The sequence below is a fragment of the Gopherus flavomarginatus genome, chromosome 1, assembly GCF_025201925.1.
Source record: "Gopherus flavomarginatus isolate rGopFla2 chromosome 1, rGopFla2.mat.asm, whole genome shotgun sequence".
NCBI lineage: Eukaryota > Metazoa > Chordata > Testudines > Testudinidae > Gopherus > Gopherus flavomarginatus.
In genome coordinates this window covers 332,448,542-332,467,423 of record NC_066617.1, presented here as the reverse complement: position 1 = coordinate 332,467,423, position 18,882 = coordinate 332,448,542, and the positions used below count along the sequence as shown (strand labels likewise).

General features: G+C 42.9%; 1 protein-coding gene across 2 annotated transcripts in view; it reads right to left on the bottom strand.

Moving 5' to 3' along the window:
* The window catches only part of CRYL1 (crystallin lambda 1), a 77,845-nt gene that overhangs the window by 46,101 nt on the left and 12,862 nt on the right, over positions 1-18,882 (bottom strand). For both annotated transcript variants that reach the window (XM_050937312.1, XM_050937313.1), the window contains one exon: positions 9,778-9,904. In XM_050937312.1, coding sequence (XP_050793269.1) covers positions 9,778-9,904 — 127 coding nt within the window. The remainder of the gene's footprint in view (positions 1-9,777; positions 9,905-18,882) is intronic.

Here is an 18,882-nt window from a genome sequence, read left to right as displayed (position 1 = left end):
CATTGGTAAATTCTGACTCCTTCTCAGGCTCAGGTTGGCCACCCCGATTTAAAAAATGGTAGAAAGCTTGCCAAGACTGTAGAATACACCACCACGGACAAGTTGATAGCAATCAGACAGTGGCTTCTGTCTCTATAGATTGTCAAGCACACATCTTTCCATGCTTCACTGTACAACTGTTAGCAGCTGCACCATCTTCCTGCTGAGGAACTGGGTTTGTTCCACAACTGTGTTTTGTTTTCTATACAATGCACAATGTGAAAGGGCTGTATCCATTTATGGTATCATACAAATAAACTGCTGCATGTCATATGTGATAAGTTTTGACACCTGTCTGTGTCCTGACTATTTTAGAGAGTTTTAAACATTTTACTACGATTAATATTTTGTATCCTGGCCATCTCTATGGCCAGCTGCCTTGGTTACTCTGGACCACATTCGTCACAAGAGGAGACGCAACTTCTCTCTGCTTCAGCCCTGAGGGCTGTCCTATCTCTTGCCCTTGCTGTCATGGCCCCTAAGGGCTATTGCAGTACGTGGTGTTGCTGGGCCATGGGACCGCCCTGACTACTCCCCCCAATAAAAATAAAGAATGCCCCATATAGGAGCATTTCCAGGAGGGCCAGACGGTCCCTATGCACTGGTTAAGACAGTGCAATAGGGCTGTAGTACAGGGATGAATTCTCTTGTATTAATCAATCAGCCTATACAGGTCTTAGAAAGACAGACAGAGACAAAGAGAAATAGAACGACTGCATTAAACATTAAAAAAAAAATCTTACAAATGATTTTTAAAAATGGCTTTTGTACACCTACAATAAAAAACCCATCACCTAAAAAATCCAATATCTCAAGACATTCCAGGCCTAGAAGCAAGTGCTGCGTGTTGCACTGGGAAGCTGGCATTCTCATTTCCATTGCCTTAAAGGTCCCATTTCTAACTCTTCAGCATTGTGAGATAACAGACTTTAAACTTCAGGATTGAATATTGCCTGCCCTGGCTGTGAAACCCATATCACCTGTCGGGGGTCAGGACAGTGGAATAATGTATGAAAAGAAAAATATTTTTCTGTCACATTGTCAAAAATAAAATAAAGTAACTCCAAAGTCACTGTTGAAAGCAACTCAGACATTTGTACCGCCCAGCCCTTTCCTGGACAGTACAAATACACGAAGTCCACTTTTCTTCAACAGAATAATATGCACACAACTTGTTACCCCAAATGGAGTAACCGAGACACTTCAGCTTGAACACCCTGGATTAGATAAAACAATAAAACAAGTTTATTAAATATAAAGAGAGAGATTTTAAGTAGGGCTGTCAATTAATTGCAGTTATGAGTTGATTAACTCAAAATTTTTTTCCTGCAATTAATCGCACTGTTAAACAATAGAATACCAATTGAAACTTCAGCCAATCACTCAGACAAACAAGTTTGGTTACAATTTGCAGGCAATAATGCTGCCTGCTTCTTGTTTCAATGTCACCTGAAAGTGAGAACAGGCATGCGCATGGCACTGTTGTAGTGGGCGTCGCAAGATATTTATGTGCCAGAGGCACTAAAAATTCATATCCCTTCATGCTTCAACCACCCTTCCAGAGAACATGCAATCAGGCTGATGATGGGTTCTGCTTGATAACGATCCAAAGCAGTGCGGACCGACGCATGTTCATTTTCATCATCTGAGTCAGATGCTCCCAGTGGAAGGTTAATTTTCTTTTTTTGGTGGTTCAGGTTTCCACATCTGAGTGTTTCTCTTTGAAGACTTCTGAAAGCCTGCTCCACAGCTCATCCTGCTCAGATTCTGGATGGCACTTCAGATTCTTAAACCTTGAGTCGAGTGCTGTAGCTATCTTTAGAAATCTCACATTGCTACCTTCTTTGCGTTTTGTCAAAGCTGAAGTGAAAGTGTTCTTAAAATGAACATGTGCTGCTATAACATGAAATATATGGCAGAAAGTGGGTAAAACAGAACAGGATACATATAATTCTCCCCCAAGGAGTTCAGTCACAAATTTAATTAACTTTTTTTTTTAAACGAGCATCATCAGCATTGAAGAACGACCTCTGGAATGGTGGCTGAAACATGAAGGGGCATACGAATGTTTAGCATATCTGGCAAATAAATACCTTGCACTGCCGGCTACAAAAGTGCCATGTGAATGCCTGTTCTCACTTAGAGGTAACATTGTAAATAAGAAGCAGGCAGCATTATCTCCTGTAAATCTAAACAAACTTGTCTGTCTTAGCAATTGGCTGAAAAAGAAATAGGACTGAGTGGACTTGTAGACTCTAAAGGTTTATATTGTTTTGTTTTTGAGTTCAGTTATGTAAGAAAAAAATCTACATTTGTAAGTTACACTTCCACAATTGAGAGATTGCACTATAGTACTTGTATGAGGTGAACTGAAAAATACTATTCATTATCATTTTTATAGTGCAAATATTTGTAATAACAAATAATAATGTAAAATGAGCATTGTACACCTGGTATTCTGTGTTGTAACTGAAATCAAAATATTTGAAAACGTAGAAAAGTAATCGAAAATATTTAATCAGTTTCTATTGGTATTCTATTAACAGTGCGATTAATCACAATGAATTTTTTTGAGTAATTGAGTGAGTTAACTGCGATTAATCGACAGCCCTCGTTACTTTCTTTTATTATACAGGTATTATAAAGCATCCATTAAAATGTTGGCCAATCTAGTTGTTTTTTAATATAATGACTAACTCCTAACTCAGTTACTGCAAGTCTTCTCAAGGCTAAAGAAACAAAAACAATTACTCAGATACCCAAAATGCTTCAGCTCATACTAATATGAAATTTGACACTTAGTACACACATAGTACACTGGCTCTTAAAATGACAGAAAAATCTCTACCCATATGATACTGTACAGTTAACCACTAACTTGGTAAGGTGAAATCCAGAATCTTGAAAGGAACTGTCATAAACAGATAGCTAAGGGTTAATGTCTCTTTCACCTGGAAAGGAGTAACCTAAAACACCTGACCAGAGGACCAATCAGGAAACAAGACTTTTTCAAATCTGAGTGGAGGGAAGTTTGTGTGTGAGTTCTTTGTTTTGTATCTGTCCCTCTCGGCTATGGGAAGGATTTTTCTGCCTCCTGCTTTTCTAATCTTCTGTTTCCAAGTTGTAAGTACAAAGATAGGAAGACCATAGGTTTGGTTTTTTGTATTTACATGTGTGTAGTTGCTGGAATGTGTTAAATTGTATTTTTTGTGGATAAGGCTGTTTATTCTTTTTTCTTTTAAGCAATTGACCCTGTATTTGTTACCTTAATACAGAGAGACCATTTTTATGTATTTTTTTTCTTTTTACATAAAGCTTTGTTTTTAAGACCTGTTGGAGTTTTTCTTTAGTGGGGAACTCCAGGGAATTGAGTCTGTAGCTCACCAGGGAATTGGTGGGAGGAAGAAGTCAGGGGGAAATCTGTGTGTGTTAGATTTACTAGCCTGACTTTGCATACCCTCTGGGTGAAGAGGGAAGTGCTTGTGTTTCCAGGACTGGAAATAGGAGAGGGTGGAGTCCCTCTGTTTAGATTCACGGAGCTTGCTTCTGTGTATCTCTCCAGGAACCCAGGGAGGGAACACCTGGAGGGGGGGAGGGAAATGGTTTATTCCCCTTTGTTGTGAGACTCAAGGAATTTGGGTCTTGGGGTCCCCAGGGAAGGTTTTTGGGAGGACCAGAGTGCCCCAAAACACTCTAATTTTTTGGGTGGTGGCAGCTTTACCAGGTCCAAGCTGGTAACTAAGCTTGGAGGTTTTCATGCTAACACCCATATTTTGGATGCTAAGGTCCAAATCTGGGAATATGTTATGACAGGAACATTTTGTACTTTTCTAAAGTTAAGAAAACAAATAGGCTATAACAGTGATGAGCTCCCAAAATCCTAAGAACCGGTTCCCTACCGGGTCCTCAGCAGCACTTCGGCAGTGGAGGCGGGGGGGGAGGGGGTGTCTTCACTCTCGCTCCAAGTTTTTGGCAGCTTTGCGGCAGCAGGTCCTTCACCTGGAGCGAGTAAAGACACACACATACACACACACCCCCGCCGAAAGCTGCAAAAGACCCGGTAGGGAACCACCCAGTGAGTACAGTACAAGCCCCACGTGCCTGTCTCCCCGCCCCTATCTGCCCCCCTCAGAACCCACGTTTCCCCCTCCCAAGGGGTAGCAGCAGCAGCCTGGGGCTCCGGGGGCTATTTAAAGGGCCGGCGCTCCCCTGCTTCTACTGCCCCGGCCCTTTAAATAGCTGCCAGAGCCCTGGGGAAGCGGCGGGGCTCTGGCAGCTATTTAAAGGACCAGGGCAGCAGAGGCAGCTGGAGCCCCTACCCTTTAAATAGCCCCCGGAGCCCCCCACTACCCCTGGGCTCTGGGGGTTACTTAAAGAGCTGGGACTCCTCTGTTTCTACCACCCCGGCCCTTTAAATAGCTGCCGGAGCCCTGGCGTAGAAGCAGGGCTCTGGCGGCTATTTAAAGGGCCGGGGCAGTAGAAGCAGTGGGAGCCCCAGACTTTTTAAATAGCCCCCAGAGCCCCGCAGCCTTATCCCAGGGCTCCAGCAATGGGGCTCTGGTGGCAATTTAATGAGACTGGGACTCCAGCCCCTGCTGGGAGCCCCAGGCCCTTTAAATTGCCCCTGGCAAAGCCAGGCCACTCCTTTAGCAACCAGTTCTACACCAGCTTCTAAATTTAACAACCGGTTCTTGCGAACCGGCTCCAGCTCACCACTAGGCTATCAGTGTTCTAGTTCCTTCAATTTCAGATTACTGTATTTGAAATCTACTGCATGCTGTTCAGAGCAAGTAACTGCCTTACAAATGTCTGTTCAACTTTACTCAATACAAAATACAAGACGGGGTACGTGAACACTAATTTTCAGAACTACATTACTTAACTAACCTCTCCCATCTAACACTTCTATGTTGTATCCTTTAATTTAGTCTATTACACAGCTGAAGTACTTTACACATGTATAACAGAGACGAGGTGGGTTAGGTAAAATCTTTTATTGGACCTTTTATTCAGTTGGTGAAAGACACAGGCTTTCGAGCCTCTAATATCCTGGAACCAACATGGTTACACAACATTGCAAAACATATATAACAGACAGAGAGATCCAGCATGATCTCATGCAGCGAAATCCTCTAGAGGATTTTACGTTGTATTTATTTATTTTGGGTGGAGGAATCTTGGAAGAGAGGAGATGATGCAATTCCACAACCCAAAGCTCCTAAAATGCTGATGCTCCTGTCAAAATGGAATACCAGGCTGAAATTTGCAAACAATTGGATGCTCTAGCCCAGAGGTGAGCAAACTATGGCCTGCGGGCTGGATCTGGCCCATCAGGGCTTTGGATATGGCCTGCGGGATTGCCACCCCGTGGCACCGCGGGCCTCGCGCCATGCCCGGAAGTGGCTGGGACCACGTCCCTGTGGCCCCTGGGGGAGGGGGGACAGAGGGCTCCGCGTGCTGCTCTCACCTGCGGGTACCTCCCCCTGAAGGTCCCATTGGCCAGGAACAGGGAATTGCAGCCAATGGGAACTTTGGGGAAGGTAACTACAGGTGAGGACAGCGCACGGAGCTCTCTGCCTCCCTTCCCCCTGAGGCCACAGGGATGTGGTCCCAGCCACTTCTGCTAATAGCATGGGGCCAGGGCAGGCAGGGAGCCTGCCTTAGCCCCACTGCGCATCGCTGCCACCTCAGAGCAGCTCAAGGTAAGCAGCGTCAGGCTGAAGCCCATATCCCCAACCCCTCCTGCACCCTACACCCCACCCCCTGCCCTGAGCCCCCTCCCTGCACCCTTCCCCTGAGCCCCTTCCTGCACCCCTGCACCCTGCCCTGAGCCACCTCCCGCCCCACACTCCTCCTCTGCCCCAAGCCCTTGCAGTGAGCACCTTCCTGCACACGGCACCCCCTATCACACCCCGCACTCCCTCCTGAACCCCAACCCCCTGCCCTGAGCCCCCTCATACACCCCACATCCCTCCTCTGCCCCAACCCTTTGCCCTGAGCCCTTCCTGCACACCACACTACCTCCCATGCCCTGCATTTCCTCCCGCACCCCTGCCCCAGCCCTACATGTAATTTCCCCACCCAGATGTGGCCCTCGGGCCAAAAAGTTTACCCACCCCTGCTCTAGCCCTTGCAGATGAAAGCCTGGAACACAAGCAAATAAACAATTTATAGGACTGTTTCCAGTCTTCTGATATGGCTGTCACCAACAAAGCGCTGGGGAAAAGGCATCTCAGACCCAAACATCAGTGGATCGGCCAACAGACCCTGGATAGCATAGAAAAATGATGTATGACTTGCTTAAACAGGACCAACCAAGAATACCAACTCCTCAGTACCTTGCATAACACAGCTTTAAAACAGGACAGTAAGACATTTTGGGCAAAGGCGGCTCAATTGATGAAAGCTGCATCTGCCAGAAACAAGTACAGCACTGTCTATAAAGAACTGCACAATTTAAAAGCCAGTCCATGACACAAACCTTTGCTTGTCAAAGATTGACGTGGTCACATACTGAACCCCAGGGCAGAATGCCTGAGTAGACGGAAAGAAAACTTTCACAAGCTTCTTAACCACATCAGAGCTGCAGATCTGCAGCTGCAGGAGCACCCGAGAGTCCAGTGACTGCCTTTCCATGTAACAGAGGATGTCCCTGTCAAGGAGGTTCAAAGTGCAGCCTGTAAGCTCAAGAATGGCCATGCTGCCAGTATTTGTCTTATAGCTGCTAAGCTGACCAAGCATGACCAGGATTCCATCTTGGAGCGGCTGACTCACATTAGCAACAAAGTATGGATTCATGAGAAACTGCCTGTAACAGGGCCCTGGCTCCTTCCCCCATCCAGTTTGCTGCAGAAATTTCACAGACTCCACCAGGGGTGTTTTTAGTGACACTTTATTCTATTACTCTTCACCAATATCACCACAGTCCCCCGTTCTCCTGCCTATTTACAATTTTTGCTAAGCTTTAGACCCTCTCAGCAGGAACTGAGGGGAACAGAAATCTCCCAACTCGGAGGCCTCTGTATGGCTAGGCTCAGCTAGCCCTGTTCCTCCCTCCCTCCCAGCTGCGCTTTCTTCCTGAGTCTCTTTTATCAGCCCTGGGATGATGGGGCCAATTGAGTTCTTACCCTCCCAGCAGCCTGATTAGATCATTACCCCAACCAGCTTCTCCTGGGCCACTAATTAGCCTTTAAGTGATCAGAGTGCAGGGTCACCTACTCACTCCCTGCACTCTGTCACATGACCCGATGACAAGTGCTGGGGGATTATTCTCCCACTTTGGAAGGGGAAAGGCGATGCTCTGATGTGTTCCCATCACCACAGCATCACTTTGCTTTCCATTCCAAGAAAACTGTTCACGCTGGTTCTTCTTCAACTTGCTAAGCCTGCCAAAAGCAATCTACACCATCTACAGTAAACCAAGTTTATGGCTGGATGATCAACCACAGTGCAGATTTTTTCAATAATTTGTGTAATAGTAAAAGTCCAAGAGTTTTGTCCCAGGAAGGATGAGGTGTCTATAGTCTTTACTGATCTAAAAGCTGACTTTTCCTCTGTTGATCATCACTCCCTTTGGCACTACCTGCCTGGCAAACTCCTCAATCTTCTTGAGAAATGCACTGCCATAGCGAGAGCTGTGCCTGTTTAGGTACTAGAATGTCCAACTGGTTTGAATACAACAGAAGTGTCTGTCAATGGCATGTGGCTGCTCCTGATTTGTTCAACACCATTACTGACCAAAAGATGGAAGCCATCACTAGCGACATACTGTAAGGTCTGAGGCCTTTTTCTGCAACCATATTAGGAGAGCAGCAGTCATGAGCCAAGAAGCGGAAAGACAAATCCTCACATTCCATTTAAATTACATTAGAATAATACAATATCGACCTGTTAAGAAGGAGATCCTGTCCTAATAGTATGTATCATCACCAGATAAAGACATAGATCTTAAGGTGTTTAAAGAAAACTTTGTTTGACAGCATCCTGTCTGGCAAGGAATCACTTAGCAACAGTTGCGGATGCAAAATCTCTACCTGGTTATTGTTTTGCTTTTATAGAATCATAGAGCTGGAAAGGACCTTGAGAGGTCATCTAATCCAGTCCCCTGCGCTCATAGAAAGACTAAGTATTATCTACACCAGAGGTAGGCAAACTATGGCCCGCAGGCCATATCCGGCCCGTGGGACCGTCCTGCCCGGCCCCTGAGCTCCTGGCCCAGAAGGCTATCCCCTGGCCCCTCCCCTGCTATCCCCCCTTCCCCTGCAGTCTCAGCTCGCTCGCTCCGCTGCTGGCGCAATGCTTTGGGTAGTGGGGCTCTGAGCTCCTGGGGCAGGGCAGCTGCAGAGCCTGGCCTGACCCGGTGCTCTGTGCTGCATGGTGGAGCTGGCGGCGGCAGCGTGTCCCAGTGTGAGCCGGGCAGCCAAGTGCCACCAGCCACCAGTGCTCCAGACAGCACGGTAAGGGGGCAGGAGTGTTGGATAGAGGGCAGAGGAATTCGGGGTGCTGGTCAGGGGGTGTGGATAGAGGTTGGAGGGGAAACAGAGGGTTGAATGGGGGCCAGAGTTCCGGGGGGGGAGGGGCAGTCAAGGAGGAGGGAGGGCTGGATGGGCCGGCGGGGGGCAGTCAGGGGCAGAGGTTCTGGAGGCAGTCAGGGGACAGGGAGAAGGGGTGGTTGATGGGACAGGGGTTCCAGGGGGGCAGTCAGGAATGAGAGAGGGGTTGGATGAGGTGGCGGGAGTCTGGAGGCAGTCAGGGGACAAGAAGCGGGGGTGTGTGGACAGGGGTCCCAGAGGGGCTGTCAGGGAACAGGAGGGTTGGATGGGGCAGAAGTCCCGGGGGTGGGGAGCAGATAGGAGGTGGGAGCCAGGCCACAACCCCTTCCCCTAACCAGCCTGCCATACAATTTACGAAACCCAATGTGGCCCTCAGGTCAAAAAGTTTTCCTGCCCCTGATCTAGACCATCCCTTATAGGTATTTGTCTAAACTGTTCTTAAAAACCTCCACAACCTCCCTAGGCAATTTATTCCAGTGCTCAACTACCCTGACAGCTAGGAAGTTTTCCCTAATGCCCAAACTAAACCTGCCTTGCTGCAATTTAAGCCCATTGCTTCTTATCCTATCCTCAGCGGTTAAGAACAATAATTTTTCTCTCTTCTCCTTGTAACAACCTTTTATGTACTTGAAAACTGTTGTCCCCTCTGAGTCTTCTCTTTTCCAGACTGAACAAACCCAATTTTTTCAATCTTTCCTCATATGTCATATTATCTAGACCTTTAATCATTTTTGTTGCATGAGACACAAATAACTTAGTGTGGCCACTTTTTACAAATTTGTGTACAGTGAAGGGTGCAGACTGACAACCAAGACAAAAGGAATAAAATGGTCTAGTGCAAAGATTCTTAAGTTCTGGCAGAAAGAGAATAAGATGAATTCAAATAATTTTTCACTTTTACCCAACTACTATAAGGTTCTAAATGATCAAACTTTGCTAATGGGTTATAACAGAGATTAGCTAGCAAATATTATTATGAACCCTGATAAGGCATCAGGATTTTAAGTCTCATATCAGTTGCATGACAATTTTGTCTTAAAATAAAAATGAGTTAAGCAGATAAATGAAGATATATATAGGTTTAAAGTTTACTGCTTCGATGTGTAATCAAGTTTGCCCCCAACCGAACACCACAAAATCTCACAATAACCTTTGTTTGCTAGAAATGGAAAAGTCCTCAACTCACCTGAATGAACATAGCACCATCTACTGCTGTCTTTAAGTCAATACAGCCACTAATGAAAGACAATTGCTTCTCTGCATTCAGAGTTCCTTTCAGCATTCCTGACTTTTCCAGCTCCTTCATTTCTTTCCTAATGAAAATACAGATTATGCATATAAATTTGTTACATCACACGCTCTTTTTACCAGTTGGCAACCACGTCTAGCCATTTTTTGAAAACTATTTTTGTTATTTTGCAATGTCACTTTATGAGTTTGATAAGTTTAAGTGCATGGTTAACAGTTCATGCTTCCTGGCTGGAGGAAAGAAAAGAGTTAAGGAGAGCACAGGTGAAATCACTGGGGAGGGGAGGGGTGAAAGGTACATGATCCCTACACACAGCTTTTTATTACCCTACTTATGTCCTCCTCAGTGTGGCTCTAGGATCATTCTTGGTAGGGTGACCAGACGTCCCGATATTTAGGCAGTACTCTTTTTTTTTCCTTCTGCCGGCAGCAGTAGGCCTTTGTTTGTTTTTGCTCCACCGGTGACACCCCCACCCCAATGTGTCCCGATATTTTCTTCCTCTCATCTCGTCACCCTAATTCTTGGTTCCATCAACTTTTTAAATAATCAAACAGTGTGATCCTGCACCATTGAAATCAATGAGAGTTTTGCCATTCGCTTCAACATAAAGAGGATCAGGCCCTTACTGTGGTTGCGCTGGTGGTAAGAGAGAGGATCAATAAATGGTCCATCCTGAAATGGGACTGTATCACCAAGCCGATTACACATAAAGTGTCTGTATTTTAGGACAGATTAATTTCTACAGAAAGAGGGAACATACTCTGCATTAATGAACTGTAGAGTATCAAGCACTATTTTATGAAAGTGGATGTCTGTTCTATTGTAAATCTACTATTTCATGTGTTTATAACATGAAGTTAACTATGGTTTGTTTTAAAACAGAGATCAGCAACCTTCGGCACGCGGCCTGCCAGGGTAGGCCGCCTGATGGGCTGCATGCCAAAAGTTGCCGAACCCTGTTTTAGAACTTAGTACATGGTCATAGCCTGGAAAGAAGGCATTTTCTATTTAACCTTTGCTTTCTTAGGGGGAAAAAAGCCACTGTTAGAGGAATCTCCTACTCGCATAAAATTTAGAAATACTTATGTTTTTAAATGCAATTTTGTGGTGCTTGTCCCTATGCTGTCCCTTATGTACCTTCTCCAAATCAACTATCTGAGCCAGTACTCTGTCTTTCTTCACATCTCTTTTTTAAGATTAATTTCCATTGTTTGGTTGTGATACACTGCAAATTAACACATCTAGGAACAAGGAATGGAGGCCATACCTACTGCATTTGGGGGCTCTGTCCTGGAAGGCAGTGACACTGAAAAGGTTTAAAGGGTCATAGTGGACAAATAACTCAACATGAAATGCCAGTGTGATGCTGTTGGAAGTAGGGTTAATGCGATCCTTGGATATATAAACAGGGGAGCAAGAACGGGGAGGTGTACAGCATCTTTAATCTTTGTACAGTATTGATAAGACTGTGTAGAGTTATGGTGGCCATATTTTTAAAAGAACATTGAAAAATTGGAGAGGGAGCAGGGAAAAGCCATACAAGTGATTTGAGGGCTGGAGAAAATGCCTTATAGCTAGAGGCTTAAAGTGCTCAATCTGTTTATCTTATCAAAAAGAAGATTGAGAGGCGACTTGATTTCAAGGTGTAAGTATCTCCCACAGGGAGAAAATACTGGGTACTATAAGGTTCTTTATTCTAGTGAAGAAAGACATAAAAAGAACCAATGACTGGAAGCCAGGGTGGATAAAAATCATTGATTTAAAAAAAAAATCTGATCCCTTTTATTTAAATCGGATTTTTTTGATAAAATGCTTTTTGAGGAAAAAACCTATCTAAAGATAGTTTTGAGCTATAATGTATCTCATCATGGAATAGGGATTATAAATTCTAATTCTATAGTATGAGACAATATGTTCATGTGATGTTTAAGGAAAGTTTTGTAAATTAGTTCCAATAGTTCATGGATTAGGGACCCAATCTTATGGGTTCCCAGAGCTTCTGTATAGATTATTTAGGTTAATCTTTCTATCTACCCAACGGGACTCAAGTGCTCAGTCTAGAACAGGGGTAGGCAACCCATGGCACGTGTGCCAAAGGCAGCACGTGAGCTGATTTTCAGTGGCACTCACACTGCCCAGGTCCTGGCCACCGGTCTGGGGGCTCTGCATTTTAATTTAATTTTAAATGAAGCTTCTTAAACATTTTAAAAACCTTATTTACTTTACATACATACAATAGTTTAGTTATATATTATAGACTTATAGAAAGAGACCTTCTAAAAACGTTAAAATGTATTACTGGCATGTGAAACCTTAAATTAAAATGAATAAATGAAGACTCAGCACACCACTTCTGAAAGGTTGCTGACCCCTGGTATAGAAGATACCATCAGAGATGCTTAGTTTTGCAGTTCTCAAACTGTGGATTTGTCTCTCCAGAGATAACATGCTTGTTAAGCACAACATTTTTTTAAAATAAATAAAATATAGAGGTGAGAAATACCAGACCTCAACCCTATTGTCCCTCTGCAAATTTGTGTACACAGACTCAATCCTTTACCTCAGGGTTTCTCAAACAGGGGTCGCCGCTTGTGTAGGGAAAGCCCCTGGAGGGCCAGGCCGGTTTGTTTACCTGCCCTATCCGCAGGTCAGGCCGATTGCGGTTCCCACTGGTCGCGGATCGCTGCTCCGGGCCAATGGGAGCTGCTTGGATCGCTGCTCCAGGCCAATGGGAGCTGCCACTTCCAACAGCTCCCACTGGCCCGGGGCAGCAATCCGTGGCCAGTGGGAGCCGTGATCGGCAGGACCTGCAGACGAGGCAGGTAAACACACTGGTCCGGCCCGCCAGGGGCTTTCCCTACACAAGCAGTGACCCCTGTTTGAGAAACCCTGACTCACCTCTCTCTAAAAGTGAAAGGTTTCAAAAAGTTCAATGAATATAAGATTGTTGGGGATGGAATAGATCTAGACAAGGAGAAGAAGTCTGGAGATAAATGTGAGAAGGGAGGGACAGGCAGTAGAAACAAAAATGAAACCATTTGAGAAGCATATTCCAGAAGTCTTGAGGTCTTTCTGAGTATAGCCTTCATTGATTTGAGATCTACCATACCATTCTCTCACTAGAAGGGAAAACCTATAATGGCAGCAGGCCGTAAAAGAGATCCAGTTTGGGAATATTTTAATGAAGTTCCTCTATCTGTGGGTAAGACAGGCATGCATGCAAAATGCAAACAGTGCAACAAAGAAATGCAAGGCCTGATTGCCCAAATGAAAACATCATGAGAAGTGTTCCTTCTCAGGAGGAAGCTGAGTTGAAGATGATGAAAGGAACATGTCTGAACATGCAGGATCTTCAGGTTGGTAAACTTTTTTATTTCATACTTCTTTCTTAAGCACTGCCTGTCTTCCTTCTGGACTACTCATGAATTCTCAAGTTAGAGCAAAAAAATATAGTTGTTACTCTATGGTACTATCATTTTAGATGCAGTTGTGATAAAAAATAAAGAGCTGAAATAGGCAGATCTTCCTTTCACAATTTCATCTTTAAAGTAGTACTGAGTGTCAGTGAATGCAATGAGTAATACTAAATGAGCAGTATAGTAATAATAATTAAATAACTGCATTGACTTATTTTGTTTAGGAGAATCCATCCTCAACATACAGGATTCAGAAGACTATCCACCTTCAAGATCATCATCATTTTCTATAGTTTCAGAGTTATCTGCCAATGATAGTGTTTCAGTCACATCATGTATGTCACATAGCCACAGTATATAACCTGTAGCAAAAAAGAAAAAAGAAATCTCCATCATCCAGAATCTCTTATCATCCATAAATTTGTGATATGTACCAGCAGATTAAAAGAAGAGGTAATTGATTTAAAAAATTGCCTGGTTTCCTTATGCAACAAACTCTCCTTTCCATTGAGAACCCACACTTTATTAACATGGTTCAGTCATTAAGGCCAGGATACAGTCCACCCAACTGAGCTGATGTCACAGGCAAACTGCTGGATAAAGTGTATGAAAGAGAAATTGAGCAGTGTGCAAAAGGTCTAGAGGGTAAAATTGTTAATCTGAGTCTTGATGGGTGGAGCAATGTCCACAATGATCCTGTTGTATGTGCTTGTGTGACAACAGAAGAAGGGAGTGTCTTCCTTACAGAAACAATTGCTACATCAGGAAATGCAAACACAGCAGAATATTTACAAGAAGTAGCTATAACAAACTGTGAAAAAAAATTCAAATGTCTAGTGTATAGCTTGGTCACAGACAATGCTGCACATGTATCCGAGATGAGAAGAAATTATTTAGAAGAGAGCTCCAAGCTAATAACATACAGTTGCAGTGCTCATTTGATGCACTTCCTAGCCAAAGGCTTCCGTGTTCCAGAAATAAAGACTAATGTTGCTGAAATTGCAAAATACTTCCATAACCACTTTGCAGCAGCTGTGCTGAAAAAAGTGGGAGGAACCAAGCTAACTCTCCCGCAAGACATGCGATGGAACTCAGTAGAGGACTGTTTTAAGCACTATATCAAGAACTGGCCTAGTCTGATGACAGTTTGTGAACAAAATCGTGAAAAAACAGATGGTACTGTCACAGCCAAAGTTCTCAACTTTGGGCTTAAGAGAAATGTTGAAACACATGCTGAGTACCCTGAAGCCTATTTCTGTAGCCTTGAACAAAATGCAGAGAAATAGCTGTTTTATTGCTGATGCTGTTGAAATTTGGAAGGAACTGAGTGAGATCTCAAAAACAGAAATATGCAATGATGGAGTTAAATTATAAGCATTAAAAAAAACGAATGGGACAAGCACTATCTCCAGCTCATCTTTTTGCAAATATTCTCAATACTCAGTACCAGGGTCAAACCTTAACTGCTGAAGAAGAGGAGTTGGCTATGACATGGACATCCAGCAATCATCCCTCTATAATGCCAACTATACTAAACTTCAGCAAATATATAGTTCTTGAATGGTTTACCCTTAGCTCTGATGATGTTTTAAAGAAAGCCACACCAGTGAACTGGTGGAAGTCACTTAAGCACTTGGATTCATAGACTGTTGAAATGATAATCTCACTTTTAACAGCAGTAGCTTCTTCTGCCAGTGTAGAAAGAATATTTTCTTCTTTGGACTAATTCATTCCAAACTGAGAAATCGTTTGGGACCTGAAAAAGCAGGAATGCTTGTTTGTCTTTTCCAGATTATGAACAAATAGGAAAACGAAGGTGAAGATGACTGACTGAGTTAGCTGCAGAAGCCAATATTTTAAGTTTCTCATGTTGACCTGGCTGATATTGTCAATTTAATTTTGGGTTGTTTTTTTTTTTTTTAACATTTCATTTAACTATTTTAGTTAAAAACAATTTTAACAAAAACAAACCTGATTTTAAAAAATTGAATGTTTAACTAGATTCAAAAGTTCATATGCTTGTTTTGTTAAAATAGTATATGTTTGCTGTTGAAGACAAAAATCCAGAATACATAATGTTGTTGTTTTAGTTAAATAAAACAAATTAAATGTCTATCTGGTGATGTTCTCCTCCTAATACAGCATGGCAAGAAAATCCTCCAAATATTAATGATTAACCTGTTGAACTGGAGATAATTCACCTCCCAATGACTTCATAAATATCTGCTTCAATTACCTTTGGTAAATGAAATAACCAAACAATCATTCATTTTCTGACATTTTTAACGGTGAGGCTGATTAACCATCAGAACAAGCTACCAAGAGAAAGTCTTCTCAATACAGTATGAAAGAGAAACCCCTCAAAACGCCTGATTTTTTGTACATCTACATAGAACATAAACTGCTAAAAATAAACCTTGAAAAATAAAGTTAAATAAACCCTAAAGAAGCCCTAGTTATGGCCTTTAACTCCAAATATACTCAATGGATTATAAAGAAGGTGGAATTGCTAACATACTAGAAAGAACAAGTGAGGCTAGTCATTGCATGGAACATGCAAGATGTCAGCATGTACCCTGACTCATGATTTTTAAAATAACTTTTTCCTATTGACTTTGGCCTTTTCTTTAAATAGAGTTTACATATTTTTTTGTAAGTAACTCTATGTAAGTTTTACTGTGTTGTAGAGTCGACAATGTCAACAAAAACAAAAAGAAAATGAATCAATGACACAATGATCTTTAACTTCCAATCTAAGAATTGCAAGCCTGGGTGAACAGACAGAGATATTGCATTCCTATTCTCTCTTGAGCATCTGCATTGAAAAAAAATCCAATAAATTAATTCTTTGTTAGGGGAATGAAACCAGAAGTCTGAAATGAGAACAAAATTTCTGGGGTCAGTTTGGCTTGCAACTCCCTGCAGTTGCTTAAATCCATAATCGGCATTAGAAGTTACATTTTAGTATATGCACATTTTTAACCTTCTGCTGAGACTTTTATTCTATTCATAAACTTCTTGCTGTTTTGATTGCAAATGCATCTACAATATTGAGAGTTCACCATAAGTATGACAGAAAATGGAAGTGACTGACCTGTAATTGGAGATTTTTCAATGTGTGTTGTTCCTATCTATATTCCACAAGTGGGTACGCATGTGTTCCATGTGACTGAGATTTGTAAAAGTAATGTCTGTTGGTCCACGCACGTGCAGTTGTTCTTCTCATGCTCCGAACTGGGGGCACAAAGGGCAGCAGAGACTGACACCTTTCCGGTTCCTTTTCTTATGTGAATCAGGTGGGATACGAAGCAGAGGGGATGGAGGGCAGGTAAAGATGGTCTCTTTGGGTGTAGAAATGTTTCTAAGGACTCAGGCCAATAGAAGAGGAGACTGTGGATAGGGCAGAATGAAAATATCCTCTGGTGAGGTAAAGGTTTCAGTCCCTCCTGGAGTCTGAGGAGTCCCTGAGGTGGGAACCAATGAATCAGGGGTGTCCAAAGGTCTGATACTCAGAGGATCCCACAGGGAATGAGCTTGAACTGTCAAATGGGAGTCCAGTACAGAGCTTCCAGACTGGACCTGATGCTAATCTTTTTCTCTATGGACAGTGCTAGAATCAGCACTGATACATCTTCTTCCTTTGAGTCTTACCTTAGAAGATGTATGTGCAGGCCTAATTCCTTAAGAGCTGTTTTCAAGGACTCACCTATGTTGGACCAAGATGGAAGGGAATCCATTTTTCTTAGAAGCAGATCTGAATGAGAATCTGTCCTTATGCTATGGTCATGTCCCCGATTCTCATGAGAGGGTTTCTTAGGGTTAAGTGTTTTGCCTCTACTCTGGAGTTTGTGCGCAGAGGAGCACTGCTCACAGTCTATACAAGGGGGGATCTCCTCAGCCTTGATACAACTGGGGCCTCATGGCCTGATCCACAAGGTGCTACTGCCTCTCACAAGACTAAGGAGGGTAGGGAGCCCCAGGTGCTGCACTTGGTGGCAACCTGAGCCCCACCATAGCAGTAAAGGTAGTGCTGGAGCTTGTCACTGATGGATAAGGAACAGAGGCAGGAGACACAGGGCTCTTGGCATAGTCCTCCTTGGGGAGAAGCTCCCACAGCTGGGAGACTAAACGAATGATAAAAACACTAAACACTAAGTCTAAATTTACCAAAAACTTTTTACAATATGTATTTACTGTAGAGGAAGATCATAGTGGACACAGTATTCTGACTTAGGCCAAACAGAGGTAAGAAGGAACTGGAGAAACATCAGTCCACACCACCCTTTATGCCCTCAGTTTGGAGCACAAGGAGAGAAACTTGCTAACGGACACTACTTGCTATAAATCTCCAGTTTCATGCACATAAGCGCATGTGTGCCCAAACATACAGGAACCAGCACTCGAAGAAGAATCAGACCTTTTCTGCCTGAAACTTAGTCCATCAGAGAATTTCCAATCAGCTCTATTTTTCTGTGGGAGAATACAGATTTATTGAAATCTAAACATTTCATACAAACCGAGTTTCCACGCTTTCATCTCCCTGTTAGCCCTCGGGTTCTTTCTTAAACACTGCTCTGTGCACATGAAACACCATCCCTGAACTAACCCATAAGGCCACAGCCCTCTTACCCTTACAATCCAGCATCAAAACCCATTTCTATAAAAAAAAAACCCAGCCAATTAACAATGGCTAACTAGAGGTTAACGTTAACTGGAATTTATTAAAAACACTCTTATTATTCAAATACATCTAAAGGTGCACACGTAATGATGAAAAGTTATTACTGTCACCTTTGTCTCGTTTTTCCTCCAACTCTTGTATGGTTTATAATACTTACTTGTGTCTTGTCTTAAACTGTTAGTTCTTTGGATCATGGGCAGTGTCTTCCTAGACTGGAATCTCTTGGTGGTGGGCAAGGAAGAGAGACTTCCCATGGCCTTTCTTATTCCTTATATTAGTTTTAAGTAGTTTGTAATGCACTGGCTTGCTTATGTATAGTATTGTGCACCAATGACCTCTGCTGGACAGAGTGTTAATTCTACTTACAAACTCATCTAGATTCATTGCTTTTAAAAGCCAGAAGGGATCATGATGATTATCTAGTCTGACTTTCTGAATAATACAGGTCACAGAACTTTGCCCAGTAATGTCTGCATCAACTCCATAACTTTAGCTATTGCATATACCTTCTAGAAAGACATTCAACCTTGATTTAAAAATTTCAGGAGATGGAAAATCCACCACACCCTTAGATAAATGATTCCAATGGTTAATTACCCTCCCTGTTAAAAAATACATCTTATGTCTAGTTTGAATTTGTCTAGCTTCGGCTTCCAGCAATTGCTTCTTGTTATGCCTTTGTCTGCTAGATTAAAGAGCTCTCTATCATCAGAAATCTTCTCTCCATGTAGGTACTTACAGGTAATAATGAAGTCACCTCTTAACCCTTTTCTTGGATAAAATCAATTGAGCTTTTTAGTCTCTCACTGTAAGACAGGTTTTCCAGATCTCTAATCATTTTGTAGCTTTTTTCTGAATAATTTCCATTTTTTCCACATCCTATTTGAAAAGTGGTACAGTACAACCTCAGAGTTGCAAACAACTGGCACTAGAAAAGGTTCAGAA